The sequence below is a fragment of the Hippocampus bargibanti genome, linkage group LG03 (genome assembly GCF_051943395.1).
Source record: "Hippocampus bargibanti isolate YZ-2025 linkage group LG03, ASM5194339v1, whole genome shotgun sequence".
NCBI classification, from domain to species: Eukaryota; Metazoa; Chordata; class Actinopteri; order Syngnathiformes; family Syngnathidae; genus Hippocampus; species Hippocampus bargibanti.
In genome coordinates this window covers 9,532,607-9,551,524 of record NC_142736.1, presented here as the reverse complement: position 1 = coordinate 9,551,524, position 18,918 = coordinate 9,532,607, and the positions used below count along the sequence as shown (strand labels likewise).

The 18,918-nt window shown below is 45.1% G+C and overlaps 1 protein-coding gene across 4 annotated transcripts in view; it reads right to left on the bottom strand.

Moving 5' to 3' along the window:
* Positions 1-18,918, bottom strand: part of LOC148900243 (multiple epidermal growth factor-like domains protein 11) — a 181,247-nt gene that overhangs the window by 109,280 nt on the left and 53,049 nt on the right. For all 4 annotated transcript variants that reach the window (XM_088991836.1, XM_088991837.1, XM_088991838.1 and 1 more), the window contains exon 5: positions 1,392-1,484. In XM_088991836.1, coding sequence (XP_088847962.1) covers positions 1,392-1,484 — 93 coding nt within the window. The remainder of the gene's footprint in view (positions 1-1,391; positions 1,485-18,918) is intronic.

The following is an 18,918-nucleotide window of genomic DNA, read 5'->3' as shown; positions in this document are numbered from 1 at the left end:
TTTCTGAGATTTGAGAATAAATTATAGCATAGCAAGGCAATTGCTCGCTTTTCAAAGAATAAAGAATGCATTGGAATGAATTAGAAATCGGAAACCCCAAATATTTAGCAATCCATTGGATTTTTGTGGATCATGATCAATGGACTCCATCCATCCATCTTTTGCAATGTGCACTACATACTGTGAATACAGTCTCGAGAATGAATTGCTACCTCTGTTTTACAGCAGAGATGCATGCATGCATGCATGCATCTATCTATCTATCTATCTATCTATCTATCTATCTATCTATCTATCTATCTATCTATCTATCTATCTGTCTGTCTGTCTGTCTGTCTGTCTGTCTGTCTGTCTGTCTGTCTGTCTGTCTGTCTGTCTGTCTGTCTGTCTGTCTGTCTGTCTGTCTGTCTGTGTGTGTGTGTGTGTGTGTGTGTGTGTGTGTGTGTGTGTGTGTGTGTGTGTGTGTGTGTGCGTGCGTGCGTGCGTGCGTGCGTATGTACGTATGTACGTATGTATGTATGTATGTATGTATGTATGTATGTACCGGTACATCCATACACAAGCCATTATTTGTTTCCCTCAAATTTGCTTTCAATTTCTTGACAGGCATTTCCTTCTATCCTCAGCATGTCCGTCATCGCTTCATCTTTTTCCTTTGCTCATTCTGTAAGTGGTGGTAAATTTACCCAATCTTCATTTTTGACATGCCTCAGTTCCATAACCCGACTGGCAGCAATAAAGCAATGTAAACAATGTGTTGTTTGTGTGACTGATGACATGCCAATACAGCCATACACTAACAGGTTGAAGTGGAGGCTGTGAGAGTTTGCAGCGTTCTGGAGAAAATAATGAAACGGAGAGCCAGCGATTTACAACAGAATGATTTCGATTCATAAAAGGCACTTTTTACTTTTGAGCTCCCAGAAAAGTAAATATATTTAAAAAAACTGCCAAACGAGGCCGACGGGCAGACAGACAGACCGAGATAGATAGATAGATATACAAATCTTTTTCTAATCAAATGTGTGGCTTTGCTACAAATGCAAAATGTGCTATGCTCTGGTAAGTGATGTCGCAGAATGATACATTTTCTTCTGTGTGAGAACGTATATTTGCTTTGACCGCGTGAAGTTGATGAATTCAATGATGACGTCAAATTTTGATGATCATTTATTTGAACAAAATGATGGAGCCCTCGCATTCAGGTCACTCTTTCTTTTCTTTTTTTAAATAAGGTAATAATCCACAAAAAAACGAGATAAAGCTCTACGTAACGTATCCAACACAAACTTCACTTTCCTCCTACAGTTTTTCAAGACCTCATGCAGCGTATCAGTCAATGCAACACATTGCGGCCAGATATGTACGTAAACAATTACACTGGAACTCACCGCTGGAGCAGTCCAGACCTCCCCAGCCAGGCTCACATTGGCAGGTGTCAGGTGAGATACACCGACCGTGGTCACACTCCTTAGTACACAAAGCTGCGATGAAAACAGAACAAAAACAATGTTAATTACCATCACTTGTCATATCTATGAAACTTTGAGAGCTATTTGGGACCTCGAAGATGTGTTTAAGGTACAAACAGTGACTGGCATCGATTGCTGCATCAAAAATTTAAATACAAGTCTGAATTTGTCTGCATTGAAAAATGCTTACATGTACATGTATTTTGTTTATCAAATCAATTAATCTTCTACAGATTGCACCATAAAATTGTATGTTAATACATACCATATAGATTTTGATGGGTAGATTGTCATCTGGGATGATTAATGGGGACAATATTTAGCATTTTGCCCATTATTACCATAAGCGGTCAATGAAAAACTGGAATATTTTGGCTCAGATGACTGTAACGAGTCTCTGATAGCTGTGACTACTCTCCAGCATTGGTCTATCTAGACTCGAGAGCAGACATGGGCAAACTACGGCCCGCGGGCCACATACGGCCCGTTAGGCTTTTTAATCCGGCCCGCCGAACTTGCCCAAAGTATAGTAAAAACAGTGTCTGAAACTCATGACAAAAAGTTAGCAGACAACAGGGCATGTAAGTGAAAAGTTGCCTGCCCCATTTTTCACAACTTAAAAAACAATGAAACAACAAATCACTTTAAAAACATTGTCACAAAGTAAAGTTTTTTTAAAATCAAGAATGTACCTACTACAAATGCTACCGTGCTTAATTTACGGTAAATGTGCATGGCTGTAGATTTTGCTGCAGTAGTCGATTGTCATTGTGGTGCACAATGCAACGTTTGCATTGCTTCCTACGAGCCACTAAGCCCCTTTCATAAGTCTCACGTACACTTTACAGTCACGGTTTAATGTAAATTTACGTTTTGTAGCGTCACATATGTTGTTAGCTTCTTTTGAATCTTTCTTCTGGGCTGAGGTTCTGTGCATCTATTTTTGAAAATGACATGCAATTGCACGACTTTATAACGCTTGCGAAAGTCTGGAAGAGAGAAGCAGGCTTCTGATTGGCTGCCGTGCCGAGTATGCAAATTTCAACTGCAGGTAGCCTACGTCTGTGTGCTCGGCGACGGTACACGTGTACTGTTTGCGCATGAAGGCGAGAGCGTCAGTGGAGAGTTTGTTGAGCGCGCGGTCAGGACAAACCATCTATGATTTGGCGGAATTTAACACAAGTAGGTATTATTGAGCTTGAATATTTCGTTGTGTAATATGTTTTGAATGTTGAAAGTGATTCCATTTTTCAAGAAATATTGATTTCTTTAACTTTGCCCCTTCAATGAAAACTTATTAAAAACAGACGCAATCTTGATAAATCACAGTGCATGTTATTTTAATCTATTTCCATTTCCTCCTCCAAGTATCTGCGAAATAGTATGTAAACGCCATATTCCTTGAGACGAATTTATTAACTAATCAGGGATATTTTTCACATTTGAAAGACAGTTAATAAATTGGGTTGTAGTGTTCTTACTGTGCTATGAGGTTGTACACACGACATTTGAAGGACAACCGGCATTTTTTTTGTTTCCCACTGACATCAGAAAAACGTTTTATAGCATCTAAAATACCCAAATCAGGCAGGCTGATATTTTTAGTTAAATGAAAAACACCAATAAAAATGACTTCAAAATGAATCCGGAAATGGCCAGTTTCAGAAGGTCCCACCCCCTTGTTCGTGACGTCACGCCAAGACGTCTTGCCTTGCTCGAGAATCAAAACAATGGCTTCAGATTCGGAGAAGATGCTTTCTCTTTACTCATCCAGTTATGAATATGATTCAAATAGTTCTGAAGAGGAAAGCATAAATGTTTGCAATTGATTCAAGGAGTCCTCCCATATCAATTCGAGCCGTCAATGACAGCAACGTAGCACCCAGAAAATGCAGAAGATTGCGCCCAAGCTCCGTTGGAAATGGGTTGATTTGTCAGCTGGGAATTTGTGTCAGCGAATATCAAATAGTTGTCTTGGTGCAACACACAACGATTTACCATGGCGTTATTTATGTGTTTTCCTTCTAATTTCGCCACCAACACGGATCAACACGAAGTTTTCAGACCAAACAAAGTACCCAAAATGCATTGTGCTTTCTCGGTCAGGGGCGGTCCAAACGTGACGTCACATGGGGATCGTCATCAACTCGAAAACAAGACTTCATGAATATTCAGCGCAAGTCTTATAACTTAAGCTATAGCTATATGCTGTGGAATCTTTGTAAAATATGCTCAGTCGAAGTCATTTGAAGTGATATTATAAATTATGGACATAACTTGTCCGGTGGCGTCGGTTGTCCTTTAATGCTTTAGGTTTAGTATTTCCGGCCCAAACACTCCCTCCAAATGCTCCTGGCCCGGCCCCTCTGTCAAATTTTAGAACCCAATGCGGCCTGCGAGTCAAAAAGTTTGCCCACCCCTGCTCTAGAGCATGAGATAGGTTTCTTGTGGAGAGGGAAACAGCCAGTCAGCATTGAATACTGTAGCCTGTACAGTTCATGATTCACAAGGTGTTCGTCATCGTTACATTGCCATTACTTCGAGTCAATCAAATTTGGCATTGTCAGTCAATCCTCATTATCATTGTCTCAATAACTTGCTAAATTAACGGTTTATAACTCCAATTACCATATGGTCATCTTATAATCGAGGTCTACAGATTTTACCAAATCAGGACGTTACATGGCACCAGATCTTGAATCGAATGCTAAACTTGATGAATGCCCAAGCCAAAGCCAACTGTCACGAATAATAAAAATAAGAATAGCGTTAGCACTAGTGGCAAGCCGTGAATGTTACGCCAAGGCCTACAGTAGTGTTACACCTGAATCAATCCACAGCTGTGACTGTAAAATGTGTGGTGTGATGTACTTACTACAAGAGGGTACCGTTAGCCAGGAAATAACTTGTGAAGAAACTATACTGTCATTAAACTGTTTGAATGTAACTATAAATGTGTGGATTCATGATATGGTGTCATAATTCGCCCTTTGCATGTTTGCAATCGATTAAAGAATTTATTCCGTGTCATTTTGAGAATGTCTCACCCAAAAAGAGGCAATAAAATAGCCACCGAGCTGTGAGGAATGAATCAGCCCGTTTCCACAGGCTGATAAATTCTTCAATGGAGCTTGGACTCCCTCTGCTGGCGGCTTTTGGATGTAAAATAAGGTTAAAAAAAACAAACAGTACAGCAAAATACATTGACATGATGGAAGGACCGCTACAATGCGTCTTTTTTTACGGTCCTTTTCTGACATCACGTGAGGACTCGTCACCAACTCAAAAACAAGACTTCCTGAATGTTCAGCGCGAGTCTTAAAACGTAAAATATAGCTATATGTGGTGGAATCTTATTAAAATACGACCATTAGAAGTCATTTGAAGCAATTTTACAAATTATGGACACAACTTGTCCGGAGACGTCGGTTGTCCTTTAAAGTGTCCAAAAACTGCCACAAAATGATACTGGAACTGGGGATTATCAGAAAGTCCCGCCCCCAGTTCGTCACGTCACGCCAGGACGTCTTGCCTTGCTCAAGAATCCAAACAATGGGCTCACGGAGTTCAGATTCGGAGAAGATGCTTTCTTGTTACTCATCCAGTTATGAATATGATTCAAACATTTCTGAAGAGGAAAGCATACATGTTTGCAATCTATTAAAGAAGTCCTTCCGTATAAATTTGAGCCGTCTGGACTCCAATGTAGCGTCCCAGAAAATGCACAACATGGCACAAGCTCCGCTGGAAATGGGCTGATTTGTCTGCTGTGAATTTGTGTCAGCTTCTATATGGTGTTACCGCAATTGGTAGTCTTGGTGCGACACACAACGATTCACCATCGCGTTACTTATGTGTTTTTCGTTCTAATTTCGCAATCAACACAGATCAACACAATGTTTTCTGACCAAACAAAGTATCCAAAATGCAGTGTGTGTCACTTTCTTGGTCAGGGGCGTTCCTGACGTCACGTTACATCAGGAATCGTCATCAACTCGAAAACAAGACTTATTAGACTTATTAAGACTTATAAGAATATTCAGTGCGAGTCTTAAAACGTAAAATACAGTAAAGTCTCGTTATATCGATATCGTTTATATTGATAATACTGCTTTCCCGTGCACATTTCTAGTCTTTTTATGTAGAATTAGTTCCGTTTAGTACGATTCGTGGTTTTTACGATAATCCGGTTACTACGGTGCTCTTTTTCATCTCCCGCCGGCCATTTTGCTATGTTTATATCCGATACACGCCATCGGTCGCGCGATTGGTCGACTTGGTCACGTGAGTTTGTTACGTGACCAGCTCCCGTGTAGCAGAGCCATTTTCAGACACTAGCTCGTGTGTAGCACACGAGATTGAAGTCTTTGTTAAAAGGTAAAAATGGGAAGCAGAAGAAGATTCATGAGTTTTTTAAATTGCATACATAATACAGTACGATGTAAGCGATGCAGTTTCCCTGTTGTGTTATATACATGCCCACTGTACTGTATATGAATGCAATCGTTTTTTGCAACAATGTTTATTGTTTTGTCGGCTGAAGCGTGATGATTTCGAAAATTACCGTACATTCCATACTGTGTATTAAAGGACAACCGATGTCACTTTGTATTCAAATGCAAAACACCAATAAAAATGACTTCACACCAAGACGTCTTGCATTGCTTGTGAATCCAAACAATGGCTTCAGATTCGGATAATATGCTTCCTTGTTACACATCCAGTTATGAATATGATTCAAATACACTGTAGTTCTGAAGAGGAAAGCATATATGTTTGCAATCGATTAAAGAATTATATGTGCCATTTTGAGGCAATATTGGGGGAACATCTCTCACCCAAAAAAAAAGAGGCACAAAATGGCGAGCTCATGGCCAGCTCCGTGTCATGATCTGGTTGGCGACCAACGGGGGGCGCTGTCGGCCCCGCCTGCACCTGCACAGGTGCTGGTCGTCCCGATCAAATTGGCGACCAGCGGGTAGCGACGTCAGCCCTGCCGGCAGCCTCGCAGGTGCTGGTCGTTATAATCAATGACACTTAAAAAGACACCTGGCACGATCATCCGGTGCCGATTCATTGTTTGTTTGCTGCTTGGTTGCAGCATGCATTGTGTACGTGTTTGTTTAACCTTGGCGGACTTTTACACTTGGTTTTCTTTTGCTACTTTGTATTTTTTCCATTCAGATCATTTTGATGTTTTACATTTTGTTCCTGCTGACTTTATTTTAATACAATTTGTCAAACAACAACCTGCTCTCTCCTGCCTGCTTTTTGGGATCCGAACCCGCCATCACCACCTCGCAAACCGTGACAGAATGAATTGGCCGACCATCGGATCCCGCAGGTACATCGGACCCGTCTCATTTCCACCCTGTGCCTGGCAATGCTACGTCCACGTTAGCGAAAGCCTCGTCGCGTTTGATTCGCGTCACTCGACGAGCCGCAACGTCCACGTAAACGTCCGGCCGAGACCTCCTTCCAGGTGGCCGTCCAGGGTGACCCTGGGTGACTGGCATTGCACGCCCACGTCCAGCCACGCTGTCGTCGTGCATGACGGATTGAGTCTCATCCACGACGAGCCGTGCAACGTCCGCGTCAATGTCAGTCCGATTCCCCACTCACCGCTGGATCCCGGAGCGGCTCTGGACCCGTCTCGTTCCCCCGGAGCCGGGCAGTTCACGCCCACGTCGGCGTCCGGCCGAGACCTGGTCCCATACGGCCGTACGGGGTGCCATTCTGCGCCTGGCAGTCGACGTCCACGCAGAGCCATGCGCCGTCGCGTGAACGTGCGAGAGGGATCGCACTCACGCCCACGACGATCCGTGCCGCGTCTTCGTCCACCCCAGGCCGAGTCCCGTTCCCATCAGGCCACCGCCCGTCGTATGCTGGAGAGGCCGCGGTTGCCCTCTCCACCGACCGTTCCCTGGCGAGTGGACCTTTTGGGAGACTGTTGGGACTTCTGGAAGCAGCCCCTTGAAGGGGGGGTACTGTCATGATCTGGTTGGCGACCAACGGGGGGCGCTGTCGGCCCCGCCTGCACCTGCACAGGTGCTGGTCGTCCCGATCAAATTGGCGACCAGCGGGTAGCGACGTCAGCCCTGCCGGCAGCCTCGCAGGTGCTGGTCGTTATAATCAATGACACTTAAAAAGACACCTGGCACGATCATCCGGTGCCGATTCATTGTTTGTTTGCTGCTTGGTTGCAGCATGCATTGTGTACGTGTTTGTTTAACCTTGGCGGACTTTTACACTTGGTTTTCTTTTGCTACTTTGTATTTTTTCCATTCAGATCATTTTGATGTTTTACATTTTGTTCCTGCTGACTTTATTTTAATACAATTTGTCAAACAACAACCTGCTCTCTCCTGCCTGCTTTTTGGGATCCGAACCCGCCATCACCACCTCGCAAACCGTGACACTCCGTTTCTTATATGGCGCTTGGATGCGCTCTTTTGGTGGCTTTTGTTAATGCAGTTCGGCGCAGGATGGATATATCGACAGTACGGTTATATCGACATTTTTTCTAACTCCCAAGAATATCGATATAACGAGACTTTACTGTATAGCTATATGCGGTGGAATCTTTATAAAATGCGCTCAGTTGAAGTAATTTGAAGTGATTTTACAAATTATGGACACAACTTGTCCGGAGTTGTCGGTTGTCCTTTAAAGTTGTGACCCAGAGACCAAACCCTCTTTCTCTTGGCGGAAGAATGTCGTGGATGGATGTGTTTAAAGGACACAGCCAGTATAACAACGCAAGCAGAAGCAATTAATTTCACACAACATTTCAATCCAGTACTTGTGGACTTTAAGGTAGATATGGTAATTGGATTGGATTTGATTAGCCTTTATTAGTCTTGCAATGGAGAAATTTACATTTCACTGCAGCTAAGTTATGAAAGGAAGAGGAAAGGAAAGAAAGGAGCTGCTGTAAAGGCAGCCACTCACGCGGCGCCATCTTGAAGTCAAAACAAAAAAAAAAAGAAACAACAAATTGTCACGTTCCTGTTGGCGACCAACGGGTGGTGCTGTCGGCTCCGCCTGCAGCTGCAAACGTGTTGATCATTTCAATCAGTGGCAGTTAAAAGGACTCCCGGCACAACCATTCGGTGTCGGGTCGTTGTGTTTGTTGCACCCTGTCGAGTTTGTTTCATCTTGGCAGATTTGTACTCATTGTTTTCTCTGTTATTTTGTACTTTTCTGTTCTGATGACTTTGATGTTTTAGGTTTTGTTCCTGCTGATTTTATTTAATAGAATTTGTCAATTACACCCTGATCCGCCCTCCTACCTGCTTTTCATCCACTACTTCGCACACTGTGACACAAATAATGTGACACAACACAAAAGACACGGACAGTCATTTAATAAGCACTTTTCTGCACCCTCATCGATGTATGAAGCAGTTCTAGATGAAAGAAGAGAGGATCAAAGTGTCCTTTTCGGCAGTGGATCAGGGACGTCATGGATGTCCATGTGATGGAATGTGCCTGTGGAATGTGCATTGAAAGCAAAAACTAAGCTGTACAATCCATAGACGAAAGAAGATTGTCTCACATCTCCTGTCCCATGTAAATCTGCTTCAATTCCAAGCCGCTAGAGTTCCACATAGGCATCGGCGCTCTTCGCTGACAATCCTTTTTTTTCATTTTTCATTCATCATTCACAATGATGAATGACCCACATCTGCCCACCACTACCCGAAACTAGTGTATCTACACCCCCTTCCACTTTCTCTGCCCTACAGATCCATGAACTGGACTGGACGTTAGAAGCCCGACCAAGTGTCCCCATCCTGCCTGAAAGTCTGCGCTAACCAGCTGGCTCCGGTCTTCACACAAATCTTCAACAGATCCCTGGAGCAGGGAGAAGTCCCATCCTGCTTCAAACAGTCCACCATTATCCTAGTTTCCAAGAAACCGGCAACATCGGAACTGAACAACTATAGCCCTGACGCTCTGACGTCTATGATCATGAAGTCTTTTGAATGCCTCATGCTAAACCACCTAAAGAACATCACCGGACCACTCCTGGACCTTCTTCAGTCCGTCTACCGGACAAACAGGTATGTGGAGGATGCAGTCAATATCACCACATCCTCGAGCACCTTGACAACACCAAGACCTACGCAAGGATCCAGTTTGTGGATTCCAGCTCTGCGTTCAACACCATCATCCCAGGACTCCTCACCCCCAAACTTCTCCAGCTCAGTGCGTCCTTTACGATCTGCCAGTGGATCCTCAGCTTCCTGACGGGGCGGACACAACAGGTAACACTGGGAATAATATCATCATCAACACGCTCCAGTAGTACTGGAGCACCACAGGGAAGCATCCTCTTTCCATTGCTCTTCTCCTTCTACACGAACGATTGCACCTCAACGCAACCAGTTCTCAAATTCATAAAGACGACACCTCGGTCATCTGTCTCATCAAAGACGGCGAGTCTGCGTATTGACAACAAGTGGAGCAGCTGTAGCTCTGGTGCTGCTGACACAACCTCGAGCTAAAAACGTTCAAGACGGTAGAGATGATGGTGGACTTCAGGAAACATCCATCACCACAGATGCCCTTCGCTCTCCATCTGCAACTGTGTCAATCGTCGAGACCTTCCACTTCCTGGGAATCACAGTCTCCAAAGACATGAAGTGGGAGGTCAACACCCACTCCATCCTGAGAAAAGCCCTAGAGAGGATTTACTTCCTTAGGCTGCTGAAGAAGCATGGCCTGCCACATGAGGTTTGTCGACAGTTGTACACGGCAGTCATCGAATCAATCCTGTGTTCTTCCATTACGGTTTGGTTCCGGGGCACCACAAAAATGGAAAAAATACAACTTCAACGGACAGTTAGGATGGCGGAAATAATTATTGGCACCACACTACCCACTCTCGAGGACTTGCACACTGCAAGAACAAATACAAGGGCAAGGAACATTCTACTGGACCCTCTGCACCCTGCCCACCACGATTTCCAGCTATTCCCTTCAGGCAGGCGCTACCGATCGATGCACATCAAATCCAGCCGACATTTAAACAGCTTCTTCCCCCTCGCCATTAACTCTAAACAGTAATTCAAATAAAAATGTATAGTGCCTCTTTGCAATTGTGCACAAGCCTGTGGAGACACACCCTGTTATAATCATTGTAGCGCTAGCTCTATACTCACTTGAACCACTGTTACTGACCAATATAATCACCAGCACCAGACACTTTGAGGCGCTGAAGGACATCTGCACAATTGCACACATGTTGTACAGCAAATACAGTGACTGATCACTTTAAAATAGTTTAAAATAGTTTGATTTTCTGAACCAACTGCACAACTGTAATCATATTTCATTCTGCCACTGATCACTTTAGCTCTTCTAAATACAGTAAAGTCTCATTATATCGATATTCAAGGGAGTCCGAAAAAATATCGATATAACAGGGACTATCGATATATCCAACCCTGTTTGCATGTAATTTTCTCCGTGCGTGCATAGAAATAGTATCGATATAACCGGGACTATCGATATATCCGATATCGATATAACGAGACTTTACTGTACTTTGCACAGTTGTTCCTAAGAGGTACTACTTGCCTTCCATACTTAGTTGTCATGTTTTTTTTTTATGATGATTCTAGAGCATCTTCTATCGGAGACAAATGTTGGGGTAATTCGTTAACAAATTCCTTGTGTGTTCTACAAACTTGGCCAATAAAGATGATTATGATTCTAATGATGGTGTGCTTGTGCTGATAGCCCCCCAAAATACCATGTTTGTCTAACATGACTCCATGACTTGACTCTTGCATGACTAAAGTTCCCGAAGATATTTTAATCAATATCTTATTTATCTTTGTTAACTACCAGATGACTTTTTTTTAAATAATTGTATGAAAAGTCCAACACTGTATGTGCATGATGTGTGTCATTGGTAGCTGAACCCACAAACACTTCAACTTAATGATGTAATTAAATCAGAGGGCACATCTTCAACCCCACAACTTGTTTGAATTTGAAAGGCTCAACTTCTATATCAACTCTTGCAGCTCATTTTGTGAGGATCACTTGTGCATCGGATGATGAATACTGCATCATTCATCAGATACGGCGTGTGTAGGCAGACGACAGGCTGACAGCTTGGAGACTTTCGCTTCTCTATCAGAGAGATATGATGTGCTTCTTATCTTTCTTTCCGTCTGTCAAAGCAAGTGCCTGCTTAATAACAAATAAAGGTAACCTAAAATAAACTATGCAGAACTGAAAACTGATCAAATATGCTTGTCCACGATATTTTATTTTTGCGAGTGATTTTGTAAATTTAAAGGTCAGGCGGCATTTTAATGATTACCAGTCAACCTTGGCTAATAGCTGCCCTTATAAATGATTACAATTCCCGTATAAAAGTTGTAGTACGCCGTACATTATTTGAAATGATAAAAAAACACTAACACAAGCGGAAATGCAGTTTACCGCGCATGCGCATATTATGCTTTCATAATCGACCGTACACAGCGATACAAAATATATACATATGATCGAGTATTACTTTTGTTCCCCTTATTAATGATTGCAATTGCCCTTATTAAGCGATAATAAACCTTACAAACACAACCCACTAGATACGAAGTGTTTGGTCAATGGAACATGAGATTTGCTGTTGGCTACATTTTCCACGTGTCCGGCAGTTTTAAAGTGGCTCTTTAGTTAGTAAAATCCACTTGCAGCAACTTTTACGTCCTTTTTACACGGAACGCAGAATGAAAACTGACGACCTTTTGTCGACGATCTTATGCATCCAGCGTATTCAGCTTGGAGACTCTCCCATTCTTTTTGGTGGCGACCCGATCCTAGAGTTTTTCTCTTCTTACGTGGCGGTTCTCTATGTTATAACTAGTTGATTCTTCGATTGCAACACAAAGGCCGGACTTCAAATACGGAAACGGAAATACAAAATCAAACGAAAACTATGTGACGCGCATATCATGCTTCATCGACAAAGAATTGATAACCGCAGACATTTTTTTATCGTATAAAAGTTGTCATACGGCGTGCACAATTCAAAATGATGAAAAAACGTATAAAATACGGGGAAAACGTATACGTTTACAGGTAATGCTCACATTGAACATGTTCACACCTCATGCTCTGGCTTGTGATCGGTGCAGATTGAGAAACGGATGTGTCTTTTAGCTTTCCTTTAGCAGTATTGTTTTTCTTTGAGTAGAAATTACATTTTTGTTACGATTAGGTTCATGTGACATGTCACGCATCTCTGCTCCTCGTGTCTCTTTCACTGGTTTTTCGAGATGTGGGTTTCAATTCTGGCTCATGTCTTCCTTTGTTTATGTGTGTGCTGTAACTTACTGGCAGCCACACCCCTCACGGCGATAAGGGGATGGGAAAATTGATGGATCCAGGAGAAAAAAAGAGGGAAACAGAGAGAAAGAAAGAAGAGAGAGAGGGAAAGAAAGAAAAGAAACAGGGATATCAGAAAATGGCACACAAGCTCCTTTGGAAATAGGCTGATTTGTTTGCTGAGAATTTGTGTCCACTTTTATGGTGTTACCACAATTGGTAGTGTTGGTGTGACACACAACTATTCGCCATCGCGTTATTTCTGTGTTTTTCCTTCTAATTTTGCCATCAACACGATGTTTTCAAACAAAGTACCCAAAATGCATTGTGTGTCGCTTTATCGGTCAGGCAGTGACATCACGTCAGGCATCGTCATCAACTCGAAAACAAGACTTCCTGAATATTCAGCGCGAGTCTTAAAACGTAAAATATAGCTATATGCGGTGGAATCTTTGTAAAATGCGTTCAGTCATTTGAAGTGATTTTACAAATTATGGACACAACTTGTCCGGAGGTGTCAGTTGTCCTTTAAGGACAAATGACAGCCCCCAGGGGTTTAAATTGAAGAAGCATACAATTCTGCTTGTGGTCTAGTCTGTGAAATTTCTACAGTCTGTGATGGTTAGCATACTATATACCATGCCATTGTTTAACCGTTGTGATTTCTGAAGCAATGCTTTTCCACCTCCTTCTGCTGACAAGCTTAATGGGGATATCGAGTTCATGCACAAGGAGTTGGCAACTTGGCACCTGTCCTCGCAACAAAAACTACTCAAAATCTGGATGAATAACCACAATCCTGCTGTGCTTAAGTGGCACAAAAATTGAACATACCTGAATTGTTACTGTAAAAAAATCTAGAAATATCTAAAAGTAGTTCTGCCAGGAATGAGACACTGTGATTTTATAGGAAGGGAGTTGAACTTGTGCAGGTGATGGAGTGGTTGGCATGTCTGCCTCACATTTTAGAGGTGCTGACCTGAGTGCTGCACTCCCTCCCCCACCCCCCACCCCTTTCCAGTTTTGTGCCCAGCCTGCCCCAGTTTGTGATCCTTTCTCAAGGTGTCCATATTTTTTTAACCTAAATGGGGTTTTCCTTGCTCAGATGGGCACATTATAGCCAGGGTTGCCATTGATTTTGGTGAAATGTGGGACTTTAAAGCACTTTTATAGTCGTTTCTGATTATGGGATATACACTGGAAATAAAATTGACTTGACTTGTCAGGGTGATGATGATGAGACAAATGAAATCACACTTCTTCCGTAGAGTTCAAATATACCTGAAGACCAAATTCCACACACTGAGCAGTTTGGATGAGTACAAAGTCAGAGGTTGTTTGGAGTCAGTATTGAAGATTTTGCAAACATTTAATTCCTGCATGCCTGTTCCTTTAAAATGTCCCATGTACAGAGAAACTAATAGATTTCCCAATAACATTAGAGTAATCACCAAGAAGCAATGCAAAAATACTTAGATAGACTCTCTCCCTGTCCCCCTCCTGATTGGACGCGACTGCCCGGCCTTTCACCCACTGTGGAGAGAAACACAGGAAAGACTGGCCCGACTACCTCGGAAGGGGAGAGGTAAGACGCGTGTAGTGAATACCCAAGCCTACCCCTCTGATTCACTCTCTCCAGCCTGTGCTCTCCTAGGGACAGCAGATGCACCACCGGAGACGGAGTCTGGCCCAGAGACCGCCGAGGAAACTCCAGCCCCAGAAAATCTCACGGCTTCCAGTAGTGATGAGAACCCAGGGACTCAGAAGCTGCCTCCTCTAACAGGCCGGTATGGTACAGCCCAGTTACAGGATCCTACCCTTGCCAACGCCATGAAGAATGTGCAGGTTTTAGAGGGTGTAGTACTGGGGGAAAGGACAAGCCCCACATACCCCCATTTTGCAGTTGATCGGGGGCTATTATACCAGGTGACGAAGCAAAATGATGAAGTACGTGAACAACCTCTTGTACCACAACCACACCGAGCTGGACTTGGCACACACACACCTGCTAGGGGGACACCTAGGGGTCGAAAAGACAAAAGAGAGAATCTTGCAACGGTTCTTCTGGCCAGGGGTGCACAAGGATGTGGAGAACTATTGTCGTTCTTGCCCCGAGTGCCAACAGGTGGCGCCCAAGCCCACATACATAAACCCGCTCATTCCCTTACCCATCATTGAGACCCCTTTTCAGAGGCTTGGGCTGGACATAGTCGGACCCCTACCAAAAAGTGCTAGGGGACACCAGTATATTTTGGTTAAGATGGATTATGCCACTCGGTTCCCAGAACCTGTTCCCCTCAGAAAAGCTACCACAAAGCAGATCGCAAAGGAACTGTTTGCTCTCGCCAGCCGGGTAGGGATCCCAAAGGAGATACTGACCGACCAGGGTAGCCCCTTTATGTCCAAGGTCATGAAGGACCTGTGTGCCCTGCCCAAGGTCAAGCAACTGAGAACCTCCATCTACCACCCACAGACAGATGGATTGGTAGAACGATTCAACAAGATACTCAAGGCCATGATGAGGAAAGTTATGAAAGAAGATGGCCGAAACTGGGATCAACTGCTCCCGTACTTGCTGTTTGCCGTGAGGGTCTTCTACCGGTTTCTCACCCTTTGAGTTATTGTACTCTTACAGACCAGGGACTGCTGGATATCGCCAAAGAGGCTTGGGAAGAGCAGCCGTGCCGACAACGTACCCTCATCGAGCATGTGGGGGACACGCGGTAAAGGATGAGGGCCATTTATCCGATAGTGCGAGAACACATTGAAGTGGCCCAACGACAGAAGCAAGCCTCCTACAATAGACCTGCCCAGCCTTGAGAGTTCAAGCCAGGGGACAGAGTGCTGGTCTTGGTGCCAACCGTGGAGTGCAAGTTCCTGGCATCCTGGCAGGGGCCCTTTGAGGTCATCGAACGCGTGGGGGAGGTAAACTACAAGGTGAGGCAACCTGGTAAGAGGAAACCTGAGCAGATTTATCACGTTAACCTCCTAAAGAAGTGGCATGCCAGAGAGGCGCTGTTTAGTTGCCTACCCCCCAGCGAGGCGAAGGAACCGGCCAGAGAAGACGTCCAGATGGGTCCAAATTTGTCCCCACACCAACGCCAGATGACCCTCGAATTGGTTGAGCGTAACCAAGACGTCTTCTCCTCCATACCTGGACACACAGACGTGGTGCAACACGACATACGCACCATGCCTGGAAAAACAGTACACCAGCGTCCATACCGTGTGCCAGAGGCCCGTAAGACAGCTATACAGGAGGAGATCAGGAAGATGCTGGAACTTGGAGTAATCGAGGAGTCCCAAAGTGCGTGGGCGAGTCCGATCGTGTTGGTCCCCAAGCCAGACGGTTCAATACGATTCTGTAATGACTATCGGAAGTTGAATGAGGTGTCTGAATTTGATGCTTATCCAATGCCTCGTGTTGACGATCTCATTGACTCCCTGGGACAGGCCCGCTTCATCACCACACTCGACCTCACAAAGGGATATTGGCAGGTGCCCCTGACCCCGACATCAAAAGAGAAGACAGCCTTCACCACACCTGAGGGACACTACCAATACACCAGGCTCCCGTTTGGTCTCCATGGAGCACCCGCCACGTTTCAGCGCCTAATGGATCGGATTCTCACCCCACACAAGAGGTACGCAGCAGCATACTTGGATGATGTCGTCATACAGAGTCCCGACTGGGAGAGTCACTTACCCCGAGTGCAAGCTGTGATTGACTCCCTCAGAAAAGCAGGTCTCACAGCAAACCCGAAAAAGTGCAGGTTGGCATTTGGCGAAACCAACTACCTGGGCTACACTGTAGCACGGGGGCTGGTGAAGCCTCAAGAAGCAAAACTACGGGCTATACAAGATTGGCCCCAACCCCTTACCAAGAAGCAGGTGAGGTCGTTCTTAGGCATGGCTGGCTACTATAGACGCTTTATCGCTGACTTCGCTTCGATTTAAGTATTGGAAGAGACACTATTCAAACATTTGTTGCTTGTGAATCCCCCCTGAAGCCCTTGATTAAAACCTTTGTTTGTATCCAAACCTGTCTTCCATTGCACTTCTTGTCCTGTCTCGCTGAGAGCCAGCCTCTCATGATATCATATATATATATATATATATATATATATATATATATATATATATATATATATATATATATATATATATATATATATATAAAGAGAGAAAGATACCTATATATGATATGATAATATATGATACTCCTCTCGGACCCAGCATGCAAGACATGCAAGGCACTTATAACGTGGCTAAAAAAGAAATACAATTGACAACAGACAATACATGTAATTTCTGTATGTAAAGTGAGGTAGTGTCGTATGGAAAGTGAGGTAGTGACGTATGTAAAGTGAGGTAGTGACATATGTAAAGTGATGAAGTGACGTACATAAAGTGACGTAATGTCGTAATTGCAAAAACAAACAACTAGAAAGGGTTTAAGTGAGGTCTTGTCTAATGAGAAATAACAAAAAATAGAGTTCAGGATGATCGTACAGCATGTAGCGTGTACTCAGAGTTCGGTGAGTGTGGCAGTGGGAAGGGGCAGGCTGGGCAGGGCTGGGAGGGAGTTGAGTCTCTGGACTGCCTGGTGGCAGAAACTGTCCTTGAGCCTGCTGGTCTTGGCTCGGAGACTCCGCAGTCTCCGACCCGATGGCAGCAGGCTGAAGAGGCTGTGGGAGGGGTGGGTGGGATCGCCAGAAATCCGGATGGCTCTGCGGGTGAGGCGGGTGTTGTAGATGTCCTGAAGGGGGGGAGAGAGACACCGATGATCTTCTCAGCTGTCCTCACGATGCGCTGCAGTCTTACGGCAGGACACGGTGCAGGCGCCGTACCACACGGTGATACAGCTGGTCAGGATGCTCTCTATGGTACCGCGGTAGAAGGAGGTCGTGATGGGGGTCGGGGCTCCAACTCTTTTGAGCTTGCGGAGGAAGTACAGGCGCTGGTGGGATCTTGGCCATTGATGCCGTGTTGTGGCTCCAGGACTGGTCTTCGGATATGTGCACTCCCAGGAACTTGGTGCTGCTCACTCTCTCCACTGCAGCACCGTCGATGGTTAGTGGAGCATGCTGGGGGCGCACTCTCCTGAAGTCCACAACAATCTCCTTCGTCTTCTCCACATTCAGACGGAGATTGTTGTCCTTGCACCACGTGGCCAGGCGGCTGACCTCGTCCCTGTAGGCTGTCTCCTCGTCATTGTTGATGAGGCCAAACCACAGTCGTGTCATCCGCAAACTTTATGAAGAGGTTGGAGCTGGGTGATGATGGTGAGCAGTCGTGCGTGAGCAGAGTGAAGAGGAGGGGGCTCAGCACACACCCCTGGGGGGCCCCTGTGTTCAGCGTGATGGTGCTGGAAGTGTTGTCGCCAACTATGACTGCCTGTGGTCTCCCCGTCAGGAAGTCCAGCAGCCAGTTGCACAGGGAGGTGCTGATCCCCAGTTTGCTCAGTTTATCGGTGAGTTGTTGGGGGATGATTGTGTTGAATGCTGAGCTGAAGTCGATGAACAGCATTCTGACATAGGAGTCTCTGGTCTCCAGGTGGGTGAGCGCTGTATGGAGAGCAGTGGAGATGGCATCATCGGTCGAGCGGTTGGGCCGATATGCAAATTGGAAGGGGTCATGGGTGGGGGGGGGGGGGCAGCCTTGATGTGGTTCATAACTAGCCGCTCGAAGCACTTCATGAGGATGGGAGTGAGTGCGACCGGGCGGTAGTCATTGTGGCAGGTGTGGGACGACTTCTTCGGGACCGGGATAATGGTGGTGGCTTTGAGGCACGTGGGCACAACAGCCTGGCTCAGAGAGGTGTTGAAGATGTCCGTGAAGACATCTGTGAGCTCCACAGCGCAGTCTCTCAGAACACGGCCAGAAATGCCGTCGGGACCCGGGGCTTTTCGTGCGTTGGTCCCTCTGAGGGATCGCCTCACGCTGTCCTGGGACAGTGTCAGCACCTGTTCGCCGGGAGGTGGTGGGGTCTTCTGTGCTGGAGTGCTGTTGTCTGCCTCGAAGCGGGCGAAGAAGTCGTTCAGCTGGTTCAGCAGAGTGGTGGAATTCTCGCAGGTCTGTGGAGTGGGCTTGTAGTCTG